Raw genomic sequence first — 21,842 nt, forward strand, 5'->3', positions numbered from 1 at the left:
TTTCATTTTAATGTATGCCAATTAGTGTACATTCAAAATGACAATAAAACACTCCTGGTTGCAATTTATGCCCCGAATGATAAACAAGAAGAATTCTACAAAAAATTACATATGAAAATAATTGAACTGGACTATGCTAATATAGTTATGATGGGAGACTTCAATGGAATTGTAGACAATAAACTGGACTATACAGCAACAGCAACACAACAAAATAGAAAGACTCTCCCTAAATCCTTTTTCAAAATGATAGATGAATTAAACTTAAAAGATATATGGAGAGAAAGAAATGCTAAAATTCAACAATATACTTTTTACTCAAATAGACATTTATCATGGTCCAGAATAGATATGATTTGGACATCAACAGAATTAATATCTAATATCCAAGAAATAAATATTGAAACAAGTACATGGGCAGACCATAATCTAATGACAATTAAATGGAAAGGACAAAAAAGAAGATCTAGATGGACATTAAATAATACTATTTTAAAGGAAAAAGACTTCACACAATGGATGGAGAAAGAATTGGCTTTCTTCTTTAGTGAAAATAAAAAAGAAGATACTTCAATACAGAATGTTTGGGATACAATGAAGGCATATGAGAGAGGACTAATAATAGACTATACAAAGAAAAAGAACGTTAGGAAGAGGCAAACCATCAAAGCTTTAGAAGTTGACCACAAAAAACTGGAAAAAGAATTACAGAAAATGCTACAGAAAAAAGATATTAAATTTAAAATGGACATAATTAAACATAAAATGGGTCAGATAGAGAAAGAAGAATTGGCACAAAAAATTAGAAGTGCTAAACAGAACTATTTTGAAGATGCAAATAGGCCAGGTAGATGGTTAGCATACAAACTGAGAAAGGAGAAAGAATCAAGGAAAATATTACAGTTAATAGATGATCAAGGTCAAATGTGCTATGGTGACAAGGAGAAAAAGGCAATTATCCGAGACTTTTATGGACAACTATATAAACAAGAGGATATTGATGAGGAAAAAATTAAACACTATTTACAAAATGCTAACCTACCTAAGATACCTGAAGAGACTGAAAAAATGCTAGAAAGTACTATAACAATGATGGAACTAACCGAAGCACTCAACAGACAGAATAATGGAAAAGCACCAGGTCCAGATGGGCTTCCAGCAGAATTTTATAAAACACTACAAGAATCGTTGAGCATTCCATTGCTAGAAGTCATGAATGAAGTTATGTCAAATAAGAAGATACCTAAAACATGGTCAGAAGTTTACATTACACTTATTCCAAAAGAAGGGGCCGATCCATTACAAATCAAGAACTATAGACCTATTTCTTTATTGAATGCAGATTATAAAATCTTTGCTTCAATTTTGGCAGAAAGGCTTAAAAAATACTTAAATAATTTTATTCATCCTGATCAGAATGGATTTCTGCCAAAGAGACAAATCAAAGACAATATGAGAGTAATTCTGGACACTTTGGAATATTATGAGGCGCATCCTGAAAAATAAATGGCTTTGATATTCCTAGATGCCCAAAAGGCATTTGATAATGTGAACTGGAGATTTATGTTACTACTACTGGAACAGATGGGTTTTGCCAGAAAATTTATTCAAGCAATAGAAGCCATATACTATAAGCAAACGGCAAAAGTAATGATAGAGGGAGAACTTACAGACTCTATTAACATAAGAAAAGGCACAAGACAAGGATGCCCATTATCACCTTTGCTATTTGTATTGATTTTGGAAGTGTTGAATAGAAATATTAGAGAGGACCAAAATATAAAAGGAATGAAAATCAAAAAGGAGGAATTTAAACTACAAGCTTTTGCGGATGATTTGGTTTTCATTCTGGAAGATCCTCTAGAGACAGCTTTAAAACTATTGGAAAAGATAGAGACGTACGGTGAGATGGCTGGTTTGAAAATAAATAAAGATAAAACAAAGATTCTGACAAAGAACATGCTGCTAAGACAAAGAGAAGAACTGGCAGACCTATTGAAAATTCAAGTCACGAATAAGGTTAAGTATTTGGGGATATATTTGATGTCAAGATGTACTACATTGAAAGAGAACAACTATATTAAACTCAAACAGCAGATAGCACTTGATCTGAAGAAATGGAAAAACCTACAACTGTCATTAATAGGCAGAATTTCAACAATCAAGATGAATATTTTACCCAGAATTTTATATTTGTTTCAAACAATACCAATTAGGCTTGGCAAAGATTATTTTGAAGACTTAAATAAAATTGTGTTGAAGTATATATGGCAAGGCAAGAAAGCCAGAATAAAATTAAAACTGTTACAAGATGCTAGAACTAGAGGAGGATTTGGCCTTCCTAATTGGGAGTTGTATTATCAAGCTGCAAATTTGATGTGGGTCAAAGAATGGATAACATTAAGAGACTAGATTGTTGACACTAGAAGGACATGATTTATTACTGGGCTGGCATGCTTTTCTGTGGTATAAGGGAACTAAATCGCAGGGCTATTTTAGAAGGCATTATATACGGGAGTCTTTATGGTTAAACTGGGAGAAAATTAAGAGACAATGTTATTTGAAAATCCCAGTTTGGTTATCAACTATTGAAGCTTTTTCTTATCCTATAACATACAAGAAGGAACAAACAGTTAGATATGGGGAAATATTGGATGAAAAGGGTGAACTTAAAACGATGCAAAATCTAGAAGAACAAGATATAAAGATGAATTGGTTTTCATATGCGCAAATACACTCAAGGTATGTTAAAGATTCTAAAACAGAGGGATTCTATGATAAATTGACTGACTTAGATAAGATTTTGACAGGTACTGATGAAAAAGTGATTAAAAAATTATATGGTTATTTACTGGAAATTAAACTAGAGGAAGAACAAGTTAAAGAAACTATGATTGTTTGGGGGAAGAATTTTGGATATGGGATTGATTTAGAGAAATGGCAAAAATTGTGGTCTCAAAATTATAAAATGACAATGTCAACAGCATATAAAGAAAATCTGTATAAGATGTTTTACAGGTGGCATTTTCCCCCGACAAGAATAGCAAGAATGTTCAAGAATAAATCTGAAAAATGCTGGAAATGTCATCAGATACCTGGCTCATATTACCATATGTGGTGGGACTTGTGAGGATGCTAGAAAATATTGGACTAAAATTCGCATATGGTTGGAAAAAATGACAAAGAAACATAGATTTAAAACCAGAGATTTTTTTATTGGGAATCTTACCTGATACATACAATAAAAATGTGAAATATTTGATTGTAAATGTGTTAACAGCAGCTAGGATTGTATTTGCTAAAAATTGGAAGAGTGAGAAAATACCATCACAGGAAGAAATTATTAAGAAAATATTGGAATGTGCTGAAATGAGTAGATTGACATTTGAAATTAGAGAACAAGAAGATAAACAATTTTATGAAATTTGGGACCTTTTCTATCAATGGCTAGATAATAAAATATAATAATAGAATATTTAGAACTTTAGGAAACAATGAATACATATTTCTTTTTTTTCTTTAATACTATCTTTATAAAATTTTATTAAGATAGACTTGGTATGACTTTATGATTTGCTATAAAATAAAGTAAACTATAGTTATCTCGTTAAAGTATGAATTAATAAAATTATAGTCAAATGATTGTTTAATAATATCAGGCTATATAATTGTTGATAGATAATATGAGCTATTATGTAATATAATTACAATGGAGACTATGAAATGGATGCACAAAAAAAGTGGTAAACCAACCGATACACTGTCTGTAAACTTATGAAGGAAAGATGATGTTTTTATGTTTTATGTGTTTTTGTTTGTTGTTAAAATTAATAAAACTGTTTTCAAAAAAACAAAAACAAAATAATAAAGGTTCTATTCTATTCTGTTGTTCTGTTCTATTCTTACTCTATTCTATTCTCTTCTCATTCTCTCCTCTCTTCTATTTATTCTATTCTCTTCTCTCTTATTTATTTTATTTTGTCAAGCGATTATAAGATAACAGGTATAAGTATAAGCATAGTTATGAATACATGAAAATGGATACATATAAGAAAAATAAAAAGAAACAATAGGACAGGGACAGTAGGCACGTTGGTGCGTTTATGCACGCCCCCTACAGACCTCTTAGGAAAGGGGTGAGGTCAATAGTAGACAGTCTAAGGTTAAAGTTTTTGGGGTTTGGGGAAGAGTCAGGTAGAGTATTCCAGACATTGACTACTTTGTTGCTGAAGTCGTATTTCCTGCAATCAAGTTTGGTGCGGTTCACCTTGAGTTTGTGTCTATTGTGTGCTCTTGTATTGTTGTGGCTGAAGCTGAAGTGTTCATTGACAGGTAGGACATTACAATGTATAATTTTATATACTATGCTTAGATCAGACCGAAGGCGTCGTAATTCTAGGTTTTCTAGTTCTAGAATTTCAAGTCTGGTGGCATAAGGTATTTTGCAATGAATAGAGGAGTGGAGAATTCTTCTTGTGAAATATTTCTGGACTCTATCTCTCCACTCTTCTCATTCTATTCTCTCTTCTCATTCTATTCTTCTCTTTTCTTATTCTATTCTTATCCACTCCTATTCAGAAATTTGCAGCTTCATTGTGGTTGTAAGGACTACCTATACTGCTTTGCAAGCACATTCAAAGCAGGGGATGTTTTTAAAAATCGGTTTGGGCCAGTTGTAGGACTTTTTAAAAAAATCTAACGACTCTCTTAAATAGTTTTAAAGCTCTTATCGATGGGAAGCCGGTTGTTTAGATGAGAAAAAGGAAATTTCTTGCAGCCCGACAACTGGGAAAGGGCAGGAGAGCTTTTCGGGCTGGTTTCAGAGGCTAGATTTGCACCCTTGCCATCTCGAAGACGGCATATAGCGGGAAAACTTCAGGCTCTTCCCAGTTGATTTTCCCCTTTGGAAACCTCATAATTTTCTTTTAAAAAGGGAGGGGGGGAAAAACCAAAACTCCTCCATCTCTACAAAAGCGGTTTCCAAGGAGCGGGAGGGATTAGTTGCCAAGGTGATTTGGAGGAGGCTGAAGAATACATCCCTCCCCTCTTGCCCTCCAGGCGCGGGTTGATGACGTCACCGGCCTTAAAGGGGAAGAAGATGGGTATTTAAAGGATCCCACGGGTGGATTCTCTCCCACAATGCAATGAAGTTGTTTCTGCTTCTTCCCTCCTTCTTTTCATTGACCCTTTTCGGAGGGTTTCCCCCGCCCCCTTCCCCTTCTTTCTTTTTCTATCTGGCTGACAAATATTGCCTCCCCCTCGTTTCTGGCCCTTTAAGGAGGCCCCTTTAATTCCTTTCTGTTGGCTTCCTTCTTTTTTTTTGGACGATTTGGGGCCGTCCCCTCTCCTCCAAGAGAGGGGGAACCGCGATCCAGGTGAGGTGGGGAGGGGGGAAGAAGAGGTTGGGGAAACGGGGGTGGGGGTGGTGTGAGGCGGGGATCTATACCCGGGACGAGAGGGTGGGTGGGTGGGTAGGTGGGTCTCCGGTTCTTTTGCAAGGAAACGAAACTGGTTCTTTTGCAAAGGGAGAAAGGAGCTTGCAAAAGCGGGGGAAAGGGAGCCGGGGATCAGCAGCAGCAGCAGCAGAGCGGGGTGGTTTGTGTGTGCAAGCGTGCACGCGAGAGATCCCGGGGTTGGGGAAGCGTGCAAACGAGGGGAAGAAAAGTGCAAGCCTCTTTCTTGCACCCCCGCGCGGGAAAAGAAAAGAAAAGAAAAGGTTGCAGGTTAGGCTTTGTGCTGCAAGAGAGAGAGTGTGAAGGGAAAATTCCCGCCTTTTTTCTCTCTTTTTTTTCTTCGGTGCCTGGAAAGCGGCGCTTTGCAATCGAAGAATCGCTTCCGATCTTTGATCCAGCGAGCTGGGAGGGCGCCTGGTTGGGAAAGCCGAGAGGGACAACGCGGCAGACTTTTCACACGCACCGCGGGGGTTTTGCCCCTTCCCACGGCGCTTCCCTTTGGGTGGGAATTAAACGCCATACCTCCCCAGCCATCGCCCGTAAAGTTAATCCACACTTGTTTTATTTTCCTTTTTTTTTTTGCAAGCACTCGCTTGCAACTTCTGTGGCGGCGGAATAGTTGTTCGCTGTAAGTTGGGCGCACACACGTGGAAGATGCTCGTGTGTGCTGGAAAAGCCGTGTCCGTTGGCTCGATGCCTGAAACGTCGGCTCTTTAAATTAAACGGTAACAGGCCAGCGAAGTGAAAGAGGAGTAGGGCGTAGAAAACACTTGGGGAATTGAGCCGAGCCTAGACGGGTGCTTCCCTCTTTTTTTGTATGGGTGTATGTAATATTCGTCCTTGCAGAAAATGTATAGAAGCCGAAAATAACTTCTTCATGGCACAACCTCAAAAAAAATGCAACGTAGGCTTTGATATTTTGCAAGGGAAGCCCAGATCTGGAGACGATATTGCAAACCCTGAACTAAAGAGCAGAATAATATTGACTGGATTCCCTTAACGTCCCAAGCCAGAAATCAAATCTTGAAGTGTTGTGTGAACAGGGATAGAGACTGTGTTTGAGGTCACAAATAGCTCTTAGCTTTGGGGAACAAAAATATGTTCTTTTTGGCTTTTTCCCCTCCCCTCCCATATTCCTGCAGTATATCATTGATAAAGCAATCAGAAGTTTGAGGTATAGTTGAAGGAAGTGCCTTAAGGAAACAATTGTATTGTTGCTAGTATTTGGACTGCAGAGCACCACCCAACCATTAGGTGGCAGCAGAGACCAATTTTATTTGCAGGTGGTTTTTTTTAGTGGTGGTTCGAAGTATTGCAACACAGGTCAACTCTAGATTTAGAACATTTCTGTGGTTGTTTGTAAAACTGGTTTATAGCTTAGTAAGTACTATGAATCAGGCAAACTTACTTCTGAGATATGTTTCAATTTGAACCACAATTTAGGGCATAGAGCAGTTTATTATCTGCTCTTTTAAAAAGGAGCAAAAGGTTAGGGTGTGTGTGTGTGTGTATATACACATCCAAAATCTTTTGATCCTTTTTAAAAGAAAAGCAGATAATAAACTGCTATCTATCTGACTATCTATCCTATCTATCTATCCTATCTATCTATCTATCCATCCATCCATCCACACACACACATAACACACATGACAACACACTGTGTAAACTCAGCCAGCATTATGCTTTTTTTTTCAGTTTCCGTAACTCCAATTAGAGCATGATTAGTTGGATAGGGTTTGCCTGCTTGGTTCATACAACTTGCTAATCCCAAACTGGATAAATTAAGATTTTGCACTTTCTGTGAAGCCTTGGGGGTGGTCTAGGGCAGGATTGTGGCACTTTGTCCAAAGTGAGATTATTTTAAAGTCTTACATTCGTTTTCTTCTTCCTCTTCCCTTTTTTTTTTTTTTTTGTTTTTTTTACAGTGCTGGTTTTCTTCGACCCTCTGCCTCTTCTATTACTCCTCCCCGTTTGAAAGTCGGCCAGCTCGCAAGAGCCAAAATGGCATCTGGCGTGGAGCTTCTTCGCTTTCAACTGCCTGGCCACGAGGCGGCCACCCTCCGCAACATGAACCAGCTGCGCTTTGAGGAGCGTTTCTGTGACGTCACCATCGTGGCAGACAGCCTCAAGTTCCGCGGCCACAAAGTCATCTTGGCAGCCTGCTCCCCATTTCTGAGAGATCAGTTCCTGCTCAACCCTTCCTCCGAGCTTCAAGTGTCTCTCATGCACAGTGCCAAAATTGTAGCTGACCTACTTCTCTCTTGCTACACTGGAGCACTCGAGTTTGCCGTCAGGGACATTGTGAACTATTTGACCGCTGCCAGCTACCTCCAGATGGAGCACGTGGTGGAGAAATGTCGGAATGCCCTGTCCCAATTCATCGAACCCAAGATCAACCTCAAGGAGGAAACGTCCAAATTTGGAGGCTACCGGAAATTCAAGTCTTCCAGCGTTGTGGGTTGCTCTACCTCATCCAATAAAGTGCACTCACGCAAGAGGTTTGCTGAAGAATTCCTCAGTCTTGTGCAAATACTTGTGCAAGACAGTTATTAGCCTGTTTGGGTGCCCTTTTCGCCACTAGCCCGAGTTCCTTCCTAAAAGAAAAGGGGGGGGGGAATCCATGGAAAGAACCAATTGTTTTAAGGGGGGAGGGAGTTTCCAGCCTGGTCACCTAGAGGTGATTCTTACTCACCCCAGCTGACCAATGCAAGCTATTTAAAATTGCTCTTAGTGGTATTTCTTTAACTGCGTGCTCTAAGGCAGAGGTCTCCAAATTTGGCAACTTTAGCTGGCTGGAGAATTCTGGGATTTGAAGTCCACAAGTCTGAAAGTTACCAGGTTTGAGGATCCCTGCTCTAAGGAATATATTGGGTAAGCAAGATAATAGCACCATGTCCAGGCAGCCAAACCCATAATAGCTCTCTGCTTCAGTCTTGTCTATCCTGTGTAATTACAGATAGTCCCCCACCTACAACAGTTCATTTAGTGACTGTCCAAAGTTAGAACGGCACTGAAAAAAATGACTTCTGATCATTTTTCACACTTAAATGACCGTCGCAACAGCCCTGTGGTCATATGATCAAAATTCAACTGACTCATATTTATTCCATGTTACTAACAGCTGCAGTGTTGCACTTAATAACTCAATAACTGCAGCAAGGAAGGTCACAAAATGGGGGCAAAGCTCATTTAATAACCGTCTTGCATAGCAACAGAAATTTGGGTCTCAACAATTACGGTCGTGAGTGGAGGACTACCTGTACTTGCATCAGATGCACAAGTACAGAGGCACAAATACAGGACCCCGGCGTTTATAGGATGACACGACTTGGTTTGTGTCGTCATTTTGGCGTTCTTGCTTTGTGCTGTCTCCCAAGGTCACGTGGTCCCGTTTTGTGATGATCTGACCAGCAACGTCAGTGGGGAAACCGTGTATTCGCTTAACCGTGTTATTAACTTCACAACTGCACCGATTCATTTTAACAACTGTGGTAAGAAAAAGTCGTAAAAGGGGGCCCCCAATTCATTTTGCGACTGTCTTGCTTAGCAATGGAAATTTGGGGGCTCCTGGTTGTAAGTCAAGGACTACCTGTGTTGAGAAGAGCTGCCTGTCTCTAGAGCAGGGGTCCCCAACCACCGGTCCGCGGACCGGTACCGGTCCGTGGAATAAATCCTACCGGGCCGCTGGTTTGCTGGGCGCCGCCATCTTGTTTTGATGAAAAGTGCTTCCGGTGGGCTTTTCCGGGTAAAAAGCTCACCGGAAGCACTTTTTCATCAAAACAAGATGGCGGCGCCCAGCTGATGCCGGTACCGGGCCGCGGCATAAAAAAGGTTGGACACCCTGCTCTAGAGTATGGATAGAGCTAATTAGACTTGAGAGTTATTGGTTTGCAATAATGAACCAATCGCCTGATTCCTTGTAAGAACAGTGGCATTACCCACTTTCTAATGTTCTCAATGTCTTCTTATGGTTGATAGGTCGATTCAGCGGCCTGTTAAGCTGGAGTTCCCATTGGAAGAGGAGTTGGAGATGAAGGCGGAAGAGGAAGAGGAGGAGCAGGAGGAGGATTTTGGGTATGAAGACTCTGTCTCTGACATCTGCATCGTGAAGATCGAATCGGCCATGGAAGTGGCCCAGCGGCAGAAGAAGCAGCAGCAACAGCAGCAGATGAGCACCAGCTGGAGCAAAGACACATCGCCTCAGCAAAGCTGGAACAAAGAAAGCTCACCACAGCAAGTTTGGGACAAGGAATTGTCTCCTTTGCCGGGATGGGACAAAGCCGAATCCGGAGACCAGGAAGAACCTCAAGTCAACTCTACGGTGGCGGAAGCCGTTGAGTCTTCTCCAGAGTCTACACCAGAGAAAGCTCAGCACGGTGTGGTCAAGGCCTCCTACAGCCTCTCTGAGGATGACGTAGGGAAAGGCCTCTTGATCATCCCTGGGGGAGGCTATTTGGAGGAGACCAGCGAGGCAGCAGCCGTTGCGGCCGAGTGCCAGAGCAGCAGCGGTGGGATGGGTCTGGTCCTCGCAGGACTGAGCGGCCGTCCTTTCTCCACCTTTCCTGCGGTTGGGAGAGGGGGCAGTTCGGGAACCCTTGGGGGGAGGTAGCGGGATCTCTAGGATCATCTGCTGCACCAAATGTGAGGAAGTCTTCCAAGGGGTGGAGAAGCTGGTCTTCCACATGCGGGCCCATCACTTCATTTTCATGTGCCCTCGGTGTGGCAAGCAGTTCAACCACAGCAGCAACCTCAACCGGCACATGAATGTCCACCGCGGGGTGAAGTCCCACTCCTGCACCATCTGCGGGAAGTGCTTCACCCAGAAGTCCACGCTGCACGATCACATGAACCTCCACAGCGGCGAGAGGCCCTACCGCTGCTCCTACTGCGACGTGCGCTTTGCCCACAAGCCCGCCATTCGCCGCCACCTCAAGGAACAGCACGGCAAGACCACGGCGGAGAACGTCATGGAGGCCAGCGTGACCGAGATCAACGTCCTCATACGTTGAAGGAGGAGGAAGTCGGGTAGCGGTGGGAAGTAGAAAAGGGGGGTGGGGGAGACTCCTGAGCTCTGAGGGAGGGACGTGGGCTGTAGGGATTAGTTGTAGGGGTAACGAGCCAGGATCCCCGAGTTTTGTGGGATAGGATTAGTGCTAGTGTGATAGAGGGTGGAAGCCCTGGATTCTTTGGATGGGTGTGGGAAGGGCCTAGTGGATTAGCAGAGTAGACCGTACATGAAGTGAAGCTCCTGGATAGTCCGGGAAGTGAACAGGATCTAATTAGTTCGAATAGAAGGCATGAGGAGATGGGGTTCCTGGGATCTGTCCTCATCCATCGCTCCAGAAGACAAGCTCAGGATCCAAAAAGATCTTGACAGACTTGAACAGTGGGCCCAATCCAACAACGTGACATTTAATGTGGAGAAGAGCAAGATTTTACATCTGGGCAGGAAAAACCAAAGGTACAAGTACAGATTAGGCAAAACCTGGCTCAAAAAACCATAACTCTGAGAGGGGCCTCGGAGTCCTGGTAGACGATGACTTAAACATGAGTCAGCAGTGTGCGGCAGCAGCCTGAAAAGCTAATACAATCCTTGGTTGTCCAAACAGGCGGAAAGTATTAGTACTGCTATATAAAGCCTTACTAAGGCCACACCTGCAATACTGCATCCAGTTTTGGTCACCACGTTACAAAAAAGATGTTGAGACTTTGGGGGAAAGTGCAAAGAAGAGCAACTAAGATGATCAAAGGCTTGGAGACTAAAACATGAATGGTTGCAGGATTTGGGTTTGGCTAGTCTAGGGAAAACAAGGGCTAGGGGTGACATGATAGCAGTATTCCAGTATTTGAGAGGCTGCCACAAAGAAGAAAGGGCCAATCTATTTTCCAAAGCACCAGAAGGCAGGGCAAGAAACAATGGATGGAAACTAACCAAGGAGAGAAGCGACCTGGAATTAAGGAGAAACTTTCTAGCGGTGAGGACAATTAACCAGTGGAACAGCTTTGCCTTCAGAAGTTGTGGCTGCTTCATCACTGGAGGTTTTTAATGAAGAGATTGGACAGCCACTTGTCTGAAATGGTATAGGGCCTTCTGCTTGAGCAAGAGAGCTGGACTAGAAGACCTCCAAGGTCCCTTCCAGCTTTATTGAAATCCCTCACAGGATCCATATGGCCCTTTATCAAAAAATAAATAAAATGGCTACCTCTTTTACAGCCCAGTCCTATCCAGAGTTTGTTCAGACATCCTATGACAGTGGACAGAGCTGCCATCCAAGTAGGCATAGTAGGATTGTGGCTATGGGTTGTTCCAAGGGGAAATCTCACTTGAGATACCTCTTCCTTCCCTACTGAGATGGATGAGACCTGGAACTATCTCAGCCAAAGAAACTGGGTGGGGGGAAAAAAAACCTGAAGCCTTGTGGCATACAGGAGATTGCTCTCCACCAACGTTCAAATGCAGTTGGTACATGCTGCCAGCCATCTGTGGCCTTGGACCTTCTCCCCGATCGTCTTGTCATCAGCCACAAGAACACCTTTAGAAAAGACTTCACAGACGAGGCTTTTGAATACCCGAAGCCTTCGAGAACCTGAAAATGGTGGAAGGAAAAGTTGGCAGCCACCTAAACTTCACGGGTGACAATTGCTGAATTGGACATCGTTTGGATGTCAAAAGAAAGCCTCCACTGTGGCGTTTGATGGGAACGGCCGCCTACTGCCATTTAACCCAGGTATATATGTATATTTTTTAGAAAAAGGCAATAATTCAACAGGAAATGGCAGAGGAGCGAGGGATCTGCTGGAGGAAGTCATAGGGCCGGTTCTCCTCGGCTCCTCCTCCATAATTGTACCGCAGAAATAGAGCAATTCATCCTCCTGAGACATTTGGTAAGAACAGCCAACATGAAGGAAGTTCTTTGATCACATGGCTATCAGCATAAACATGGCGTTCAAGATGGAGACCAGGCCTTTGCGGGTTTTGATGGCCCCTTTCTGCTCACCCAAGAGAGGCAAAACAAGCTCTGAGTAGCTTGCTGTTGTCACATAATTTGGCTTTTCTAGGGCAGGGTCTCCAACCTTGGCCACTTGAAGACTTGTGGACTTCAACTCCCAGAATCCTCAGCCGCTTTGCTGGCTGAGGGATTCTGGGAGTTGAAGTCCACAAGTCTTCAAGTGGCCAAGGTTGGAGACCCCTGTTCTAGGGTATTTTCCAGGGTATTTGGTGTATTATGAGCACCAGATGTTCTGGAAAACATGGAGCATTTTCTATTCAAAAATAACAAGTGTTATCATTTTTTTTTCTTTTAAGCAGAATCAGTACAGGTAGTCCACGACTTATGACCAGAGTTGAGCCCAAAATTTATGTTCTGTGAGACATTTGTTTTTTTGCCCCATTACATGACCTTTCTTGCCACCGTTGTTACGTAAATCACTGCAGTGGATAAGTTAGTAAAAGGGTTATGTGAATGTGGCTTCCCCCTTGACTTTGTTAGAAAGTCACAGAAGTTGATCAGGTTACCTTGGGACACAGCAACGGTCATAAATATGAATCAGTTGCCAAGCATCTGAATTTTGATCGCATGACCATGGGGAATGCTGCAAAGGTCATAAGTATGAAAAATGGTCATAAGTCGCTTTTTTCAGTGCCATTGTAACTTTGAATGGTCACTAAATGAATTTTAAGTCGAGGTTTACCTGTACAGAAAGAAAACCAAAAAAACAGATCTTGGGCTCAGTGCTGTTCACACATTACAAAACGCTGTTTAATAGGATAGTGACTATGTACCATTATAGAGAAAGAATAACTTTTTAACCGTCTAGAAATCTCAAGCAAATTTGATCAGGTGGTTTAAGGGTGCTCTTCCCTCTTTTGTCAAGAACTAATTCAGATGTTGCTAAAGAGTAGTAAAATTAGGCCTTGATCCCCAGTCATTTCATGATCATATCCGTGTCCTTTTTGTTCTTGGCATGGAACTTGATTCTTCTTGTCTTCTTTCAGGAGGTTTCATTCTCAAAAAAAAAAAAAAATCTACAGTCCTGGAATTTTTCTAGTGGTCCCATCCAAGTAATAAGCTGACTTATTTAGATTTTAGAAGGCTTTGCTTTCTAATACCAGCTGAGGTCTCTTTTCAGTGCAGGGAACTTAAAATATCCACAGCTGTAGATTTGGCATAGATTCATCCTTTCCAGTATTGCATAATTATTATTTGGCTACTTTCCCATTAATGAAATCACCATAAATCTTCACGGTTCTATTCACATATTGTGCTAAGCAGGAATTATTGTAAACTTCGTTTACTGAACAAACCATAGTTGATGAAGAGTTCTCACAACTCACGAAACCTAAACCATCCCTATAATTTGTGACTCCGACAGAAAGTTTTGGGAGCATCCTTACGAAGACAGTGAATACTTCATGCTTAAAAGTAATCAACATGCTAATCTTTGAAAAGATGGATTTTGCAGTCTGTAGAAATTGGAAAAGTTGATGAAACGGGGCTGTAGGATAAGAAATGTTGCAAGTACAGAATCTTAAGGCTTGTTCATTGGAAAGGCAGTTAATGGCTTTTTGGATGCTACCCATGCACTTTTATCAATTATCTTGAGGGCTAGAAAAAAAAACACGTTTAAAAACCAACCCAGCTGGGAATTGAATTGTTCTGGATTGCTGTATTGTATATTCAGTAGTGAAAAGGGCAACCTGCATTGAATCACGCTGGAACGGCTGCCACAAGTGTGGGAATGGGGGATATTTCCCTTGCCATGACTTTGATCCCATGGACCCTAACTAGTTTTTTTTCCCCCCATTTTATTTTATTCTTAAAAAAATAAAAATAAAACCAACCATAATACTGGTGCTCCTGTTGTTGACTGGATTTCATTGGGGAAGGGGACCAAAATTTCAGAGTCCTTTGCTGGATGTCCTCTTGACTTCCAGATTTTAAGAGGAGAATTGATCGGGTAGACTTCAGTTTGCAGAATCACCCATTCAGACATGGTCAAATGAACCTCAATTAAACCTGCCACACCAAAGGCAGTTCAACCCCAGAAAGGCTTATTGCCCAGTTGTTTAGGAAATGACTGGTCTTATGTGCCCCTTGCCACCATTTAAGTGCTTGTTTACAGGTGAGCATATTTACAGGTGGGCAAATGGAAACAAGTCTTATGAACTGCCCATGCCAGCAAGTATTAATAAAAGCTCTGGTAGTGTTGAGTAGATCCCCTTCCAAGTGTACCACAGATGTAAAAAAAAGCAAATGAGTTCTCTGATTATGTTACCTTGCAGGGTAATGAGACGTCTGGGAGCAAACAGACAAGTCCAGGGCACTAGGGATCCCACAAATCAGATTCTGTTCTCCCTGGATCTTTTTTTCTTTGCACTCCTCCCCCCCACACACAATAACTTGTTTATCCTGGGTGCCAGGAGATGGGGCAGAGGGGTCACCCCAAATATATTAAGTAGCATGTTCGATGCTCCACCGAATCCGTGTAAACTTTTCTGTTTAGATGAAACAGTGGTATTTTTCTGAGTAAACATGAAAACACAGATTTCAAACACCCCCTTTCTAAGTTACGCTTTTGTATAAGTTTCAAGACAAATCCCTTAATGTGTCCAATCACACTTGGCCAATAAAGAATTCTAAAAAAGTTTGGGTTCTAAACTCTAGAACGGATACTATGCCCAGCCGCGGGGGCTGGGGATTATGGGGACCGCAGTCTTCCCTCCTCCCCCCCCATCGAAAGGCAGGAATTCAGGTTTCCCCAATCCGGTTGTACAGGATCTGCTAGGACCCTTCCTAATATTTCCAGCCGGCGAAAGGCACGAGGGCTGGGGGTTATGGGGGTCGCAGTCTTAGCACCCCAAACATACTCCGTTGCATGTTCGATGCCCACCGATCAGCCCCAGCCCCCCCGTGGCTTTCGGCGGCTGGAAATACTGGGAAGGATCCTGAAGAGATCCGGTAATAACCGGATACGGGAAAGCTTCCAAAGGGAGACTCGCGGACAAGCTCGGCCTGAATAGATAGCGAGCGGGAATTCCTCCTCGCTCTTTGTCTGAGCCGGATGAATGGAAGCGCTGCCCCTTTAAGGGGCTCCCCTCCCTCCCCTCCCCTCCTTCCTTCGCCCCGGGAGCGTGACGTCAGCGCAGGGGCCGGCTGTGCTGCTGCCACCGCCGCGCGAGGCCATGGATGATGTCGGAGCGGGAGTCGCTCAGGTTTGGGTCGCGGAGGGGAGGGTGGGGGCCGGGAGACGGAGGATCCGGGCGGCGTTGGCGGGAATTGCACCAACGATCGTGCGAATCGGGCTGAGGAGCGGCAGGAATTCCTCGGGTTTCCCACCTCCCACCCCCGCCCGGCTTTGCCGCCTCCTTTCGGCCTCGATCGGGCACGCGGGGAGGGGCTGCTTTGCAACGCGCTTAGGAAATGCAAAAAAAAAAAAAAAGAAAGAAAGGAGGGTGCATTTTCCACCTGGACCGCAGCTGGAGGAGGGAGCGGGGGGTGCAATTTAACCGCTTGGCCCGGCCAGCTTCTCTGGGTGCAAAGAGAAGGAGGCGCTGGGTGGGTGGGTGGGTGGGTTTGGAGCCTGGGATCCTTTCCGGATCCACTGTAAAAAATTTAGGAATCCGTGGCAATCGGGGCTAAAAGGGACCCGCTTCCTTTGAAGCGTGTGCTAAGCTTGCCCGTCCTCCCCCCCATCGCCTCGTGTCACCCGATCTTCTTTTCTCACGACCGACGGGCACGTTTCTTCTTAACCCCAGCCTGCAGCCCCGGTGGCGTTTTAAGAACCCGCGTGCATCTTTCTGGCTTTTAAGGGCCAGCCCCTTTTCCGTCCTCGACCTCCCCCAGCTTTGCCCCAAGAGACCGTTGGCTCTTTGTTGAAGGTTGGTGCCTTCATCTTGAGACCACCTTAGAATGCGATTAAAAGTACAGGTGGTCCTCAATTTATGACCGGAATGGAGCCCAACGATTTATGTTGCTGAGGGAGACGTTGGGGAAGTTGTGGTTTGGACCTGTTTTGCCACGGTTTTTTTTTCTCGCCGCCTTTGTTAAAGGGAATCGCTGCAGTTCTTAAACGAGTGGCACGGTTGTTAAGTGAATTGGGTTTCCCCCATTGACTTTGCTTGTGGGGGGAGGTCACAAAAAACGTGCGCCCGAGACACTGCGACTGTCATAAATGTGAGTGAAGGGTCAAGCATCCAAATGTAAATCACATGACCATGGTGGGGTTGCAAGGATGTAAGTGGGAGGAAATGGTCACAAGTCACGTTTTTCAGTGCTGGTGTAAACTTTGAACGGTCAATAACTGTTGTAAATCGAGGATTACCTGATGGTTCCACCGAGTTGCATTTGGTGGCTGTTCTTTCTGCCCATGCTCTCTTGCTGCCCATGTTCATGCAGCTGGTGATATGAATGGAATATGAATTGGGGAAAATGCTAAACCAGTCGCATAATGATTTACTGAGATGATCCGATTCACATAACAATCATAGAATGGAGAAATTGGGAGGAATCTTAAGAGATCATTTAGTCACCCCAACTTCATGCAACATTTTGTTCCTGTGCCTTCTAGTCAGTGTTTGACTCCTTGACAAATATCTGCAATTTGTGGGGGGGGCAAGATTTCTGAAGTGGCTTACCATTGTCTGCTTCCTTGAGCTGGAGAGAAGGACCGGCCCAAGGTCACCCAGTTGGAGCCCTCCACCTCTGGGAGAAACCTTTTCCATTGTTGAATAAATTTTGCCGTTAGAAGGTTTGTTTGTTTTTCTGATGTCCAAACAAAATCTACATCTTTGTAATTTCAAATACACTATTTTTTTTCCTCCTGTCTCCTGAAAACATGACAGAGAGTTCTGTCTTTTGCATAATAATCACAGTCTTCTCTCTGGATTGGTATTCGGTGGGATTTGTCAGTATCCTTTTGTCAAATCCAAAAAGGAGAGAGATTTGGCTCCCCTTAAATCAGGGGTCTTCAAACTTGACAGCTTTAAGACTTGTGGACTTCAACTCCCAGAATTTCTCCTCCAGTCGTGTTAGCTCAGGAATTCTGGGAGTTGAAGTCCACAAGTCTTAAACTTGTCAAGTTTGAAGACTCTTGCCTTAAATCATCCAATGGAGCACCAAGGACAGACAGACATACATACATATACACATAGTGATATAGTGATACAAATGTGTGTAAAATCACAATAGAAATACAAATAACTAAAACTGAAAGATGGGGAGCAATAGAACAATGTATGGGGGGGCATGAACTGGGAGTTGCTATTGGTCAATCAACCCCCTCAGATTTGATGCTCCCCCATTGGGGTCTCAAGCCAACTGGCAGAGCCAGGGCTTCAGGCTCTTGCAGTCAAGTCAGGAGGATGGGAACCAATCTCACCTTAGGCACCGAGATATTTCAAAGGACTGTGGGCCATGGCAGAGAAGGCCCTTCTGGACTCCACCAGCCGAAATTCCTTGATTGATGGGATCCACAGCATCCTGCTTTGCCAGCACCAGTGGGGCAAGCCATAAGGGTGAGATGTTCTTCAAGTAACCAGGACCCTTGTCCATGTCAGTGTATTTGGTGTAAGTTCTGGTGTGGGGTCTGGTTTCCTCAAGCAGGACGTCAGCTGAGCAAATTCAGCAAAACCTGCGATCTGCAAGGACCCCCTTCCTTTTGCACCCTTTTTAAACCTTAGTTGGATGTTTGTTTTCATTTGGTGTATATTAAATTGCCGCTACCACTTGTGTGATTGCCCCTTTGGGTCTGATATAGCACTCTTTGGATATTCCGCTTCTGATACCACTTTGTCACAGGTTCTTTTACCGATAAAAATAGATAAAAATTATTTATTTTAAAATCCCAAAGTCAGTAGGCTCCCAAAACTCCAGAGACAACACAAGCATCCTTGGCCTTTAAGCAACACACACACACACACACACACACACACACACACACAAAATGGCTGGTGCTCACAGTTCTTACAACTTCCCCAGGTCTGTTCCTAAGAACTCTGAATTGTCCTTTAGCAGTAGGCCTCACAAATTGTAATAGTCTACTATTACTATTACTAGTAGTAGACTACTGCAGTTTGTGATGCTTACTACTAAAGAACAATATTCCTGTTAGCCCTACGCTGCTTCCCATTGTTTTATTTCCAAAAAACACTACCTTCTCTCCCGTAACAACTACCACATTCCACTGTTTTGTTTTCTACTCAGCTTTTATAGGGTTTGTATTATTGTATTATAATACTGGGCAGCTTGGACTGGCTAGAGAAAGGTCTTTAAGGGGCAGGACGTCATCAGTCCAGATGTTAGCCAGTTTAAAGGCAACCTGCCCTCATAGGTGTGTTTCCACAGTTTTCTCAAGGTTAAGTCTTCAAACTTGACAGCTTTAAGACTTGTGGACTTCAACTCCCAGAATTCCGCCTCCAGTCATGTTAGCTCAGGAATTCTGGGAGTTGAAGTCCACAAGTCTTAAATTTGCCAAGTTTGAAGACCCTTGTTCTAAGTGGCTAAGTGCTTCTCAACTTTGGCCCCTTTGAGATGTGTGGACTTCAACTCCCAGAATTCCCTGCTTCTTGTAAATTCAGGCTATAGTTATCCATTATTTTCTGAAGTAGAAGCCAGAACAGTGCTTTTCAACCTTGGCAACTTTTAAGATAATCTGTGGAGATTGTCAGTCCTCCAGGTCATGGTTGTTTCAAATGTGCTTTTTCAAAAGGCTCTGGTTTTTTTTTAAAATCTTTATCTTGACTTTGGGTTTTGTTTTTTTTATCTTGAAGAAAAGATAGGATAGGAGGATTTCAACTCCCAGGCTTCCCCATGATGGCTAGGGAATCCTGGGAGTTGAAGTCTGCACATAAAGTTGCTAAGGTTGCCAAAGGAACAAAAATTGGCAAGAAACTTAGAACCAGCCATGATTTGTAGAACAAAGTTTTCTATTTGTGGATCTACAACCAGCAATTAATAAATCCAGAGAAAGTCAATATATATGCGAGCATGCTAAAGTGTACATCTTGGTTGTGTTTCTGGCATGCTAATTGTAAAGGTCAGCTAACAAGCTCTGATATGGGGGCAATTAAACACATTCCACCAAACATTATCAACAGCACTTAGAAGTTTGCTTCTTATTGGAATATAAACTACCTTGGATGTCCAGACTATCTAAACTGTAAGCCTTAATTTAAAGTCTATTGCAGTCAGTGACATTGATGCCAAAATAAAAATTCTTATGGCGTTGTCCATCCTCTTAACATGCAAAGCACAATCAAAGAAGATTCAGTTAGATTTTTTTAAAACTGAGTTTTGATGGCAAAAATTAGGGTATGCCATCCCTTTATTTAATGTTAATTTGGGTTTCCTGGAAGCTTGTGAATTTCTTTCCCAGAAGGGTTGCATGATGGATTAAGAGTCTCTTTATTTCCTATGCCTTTAAGAGGGTGTGCTCCTCCATTTTATTTTTTTTCAGTCCTAGCCCGGTCTCTCAATTGTGATGTCATCAAGCAGCTGCTACTATCACCTATTGGCATCCTGACATTGAATACAAAATACAGTTGTAATTTATGGAGTCCTTAGTGTTTTCTGAGTTTGCTTGCAGATGTTTGCAACTGGATAACATCATCAGTACAAGTGAATGTGGGGTTTGCTCCCTATTTATATACAGCAATTTGTCCTGCCAATGTTGGTGGCAATATACTTTTCTCTGTGGTTCCATTACTGCAGGATTAGTTGAAAAAAAGCAGAAGACAATGCCTTAATTAAGGAACTACTAAGGAGAAAATCACATCCCTACCAACATTGGCACAGCAGTAGTTAACAATAACAGGAAGCAAACCCCACATTGACTGGCAGCACTGATGATGGGAAGATCACAAGTGACATGACCTCAAGACCCTGCAATCTCTGTTAAGTGAATCACTGCAGTTGTTAAGTTAGTGAGCCGGTTAAGTGATTCTGGTTTTCCCATTGACTGCCTATCACAGGGGTCTTCAAAATTGACAGCTTTGAGACTTGTGGACTTCAACTCCCAAAATTCCTCCTCCAGTCATGTTAGCTCAGGAATTCTGGGAGTTGAAGTCCACTAGTCTTAAACTTGCCAAGTTTGAAATCCTTGGCCTATCAGAAGGTCACAAAAGATGATTGTGTGAACTCCCAGGACACTGCAACCATCATAAATATGAGCACCTGATTTTTATTTTTATTTACCATTTAAGAGCGGGGATGTTGCAAAGGTTGTAACTGCAAGAACCAATCATAAGCTACTTTTTTTTGCTGTTATAATTTTAAACTGTAACTAAACGAATGTTTTTAAGTCAAGGATTTAAAGAGAATTAGGAGAATCCTTACTATCACCACTATTTAGAAGCAACAAAAGGGCTGTGATGGATCTTTTGACTTAAAAATCAATAGGGCGAAATGGGAAGGAGCTAAATAAAGCCATCTTGTATTGTTGTAGGGGTTGGATTGGTAGAACAGGTGAACGGGCTTAGGTAATTGACAATAAATTATACTTTCATTGGCTGGAGGGAAGAAGGCTTGAATCGTTCCTCTGCGGGAAATGGGTCAGAAGAATTCTAACACCTTAGCTAAGGTTGGAGAGAAATTAAAAGAGGGGGGGGGAACCAAACTTAATATTTTTGTTGAGGAAGAAGGGGTTGAATCTGAAGCCTTGTTTTAGTGTAGGATGCATTAAGAAAGTTGGTGTTTTTAGTTGTTGGGTTTGCATTGTATGCTAGTGTTGGAAGAAATATCCTTCTGGGATCAGTTCCAAGTGGGGGGAAAAGACACTGGACACATGGAGGCTGTTAGGAAAGATGGTTTAATGGTGGACAGCAGGACCACATGGCTTGAAGCTCCAAAGTGAAATGGGTGATCACATGCTTCAAGGTGAAGGAAAAGATCAAGAAGGGCCAGCCAAGATACTGAGACACCTTTATATACCCTCTGTTGGGCCCTACCATAGTGTTTCCTGTTCCTGTGCAAGAAATGTATCCCATTGGCTGTCAGACTCCCAGGAGTGAGGGTCTTAACTAACTTTGTAGGCTGCCCTGAGTTCCAGACTTGGTTGAGCCTTGCTGGATGAGGATGTACTGAAAGGGTTCTTGGGCAATTGCTATACCTTTACCTGGAGATCTTTGTTTTGTAAAGTATTCTGGCCCAGGCCTTAATGGCCACCTATTAACAAAGGTGGGGGGGTGAGCTTCTGCTTCTGAGGTGTTTCTGCTCTTGAGTTTCTACTCTTTTTAGGGGAAATATCCTGCCTTTTAAATATTTCCCAGCATATTTCATTTTTCTAGGAGAGGGGTGGGTGCTAACTAGCCTACAATTTAATCATGGTTTTTAAAACATTCCACAGCTTGGGATTGTGCAGAATCGTATAGACTAAAAACAGTGATGATTG

The 21,842-nt window shown here is 42.7% G+C and overlaps 2 protein-coding genes across 4 annotated transcripts in view; both read left to right on the top strand.

Moving 5' to 3' along the window:
* Positions 1-5,104: 5,104 nt before the first annotated feature.
* ZBTB12 (zinc finger and BTB domain containing 12) lies at positions 5,105-14,311 on the top strand. Its single transcript, XM_087953158.1, is given in 4 exon segments — positions 5,105-5,375; positions 7,382-7,954; positions 9,435-10,044; positions 10,046-14,311. Coding segments are annotated over 3 exon segments (1,527 nt in total). The 5' UTR covers positions 5,105-5,375; positions 7,382-7,457; the 3' UTR covers positions 10,466-14,311.
* Positions 12,059-21,842, top strand: part of EHMT2 (euchromatic histone lysine methyltransferase 2) — a 66,434-nt gene continuing 56,650 nt past the window's right edge. The window contains exon 1 of one of the 3 annotated variants that reach the window (XM_087952880.1): positions 12,059-12,184. In XM_087952880.1, coding sequence (XP_087809006.1) covers positions 12,152-12,184 — 33 coding nt within the window. In that variant the 5' untranslated portion in view covers positions 12,059-12,151. Of the gene's footprint in view, positions 12,185-15,583; positions 15,670-17,484; positions 17,971-21,842 lie in introns of those variants that run through there. The other 2 variants (XM_087952881.1, XM_087952882.1) reach the window with 2 other exon arrangements.

This window comes from Notechis scutatus, chromosome 2, assembly GCF_049901735.1.
Source record: "Notechis scutatus isolate UNSWTSFEM ecotype Mainland chromosome 2, rNotScu1.2, whole genome shotgun sequence".
In the NCBI taxonomy this organism is placed as follows: Eukaryota; Metazoa; Chordata; class Lepidosauria; order Squamata; family Elapidae; genus Notechis; species Notechis scutatus.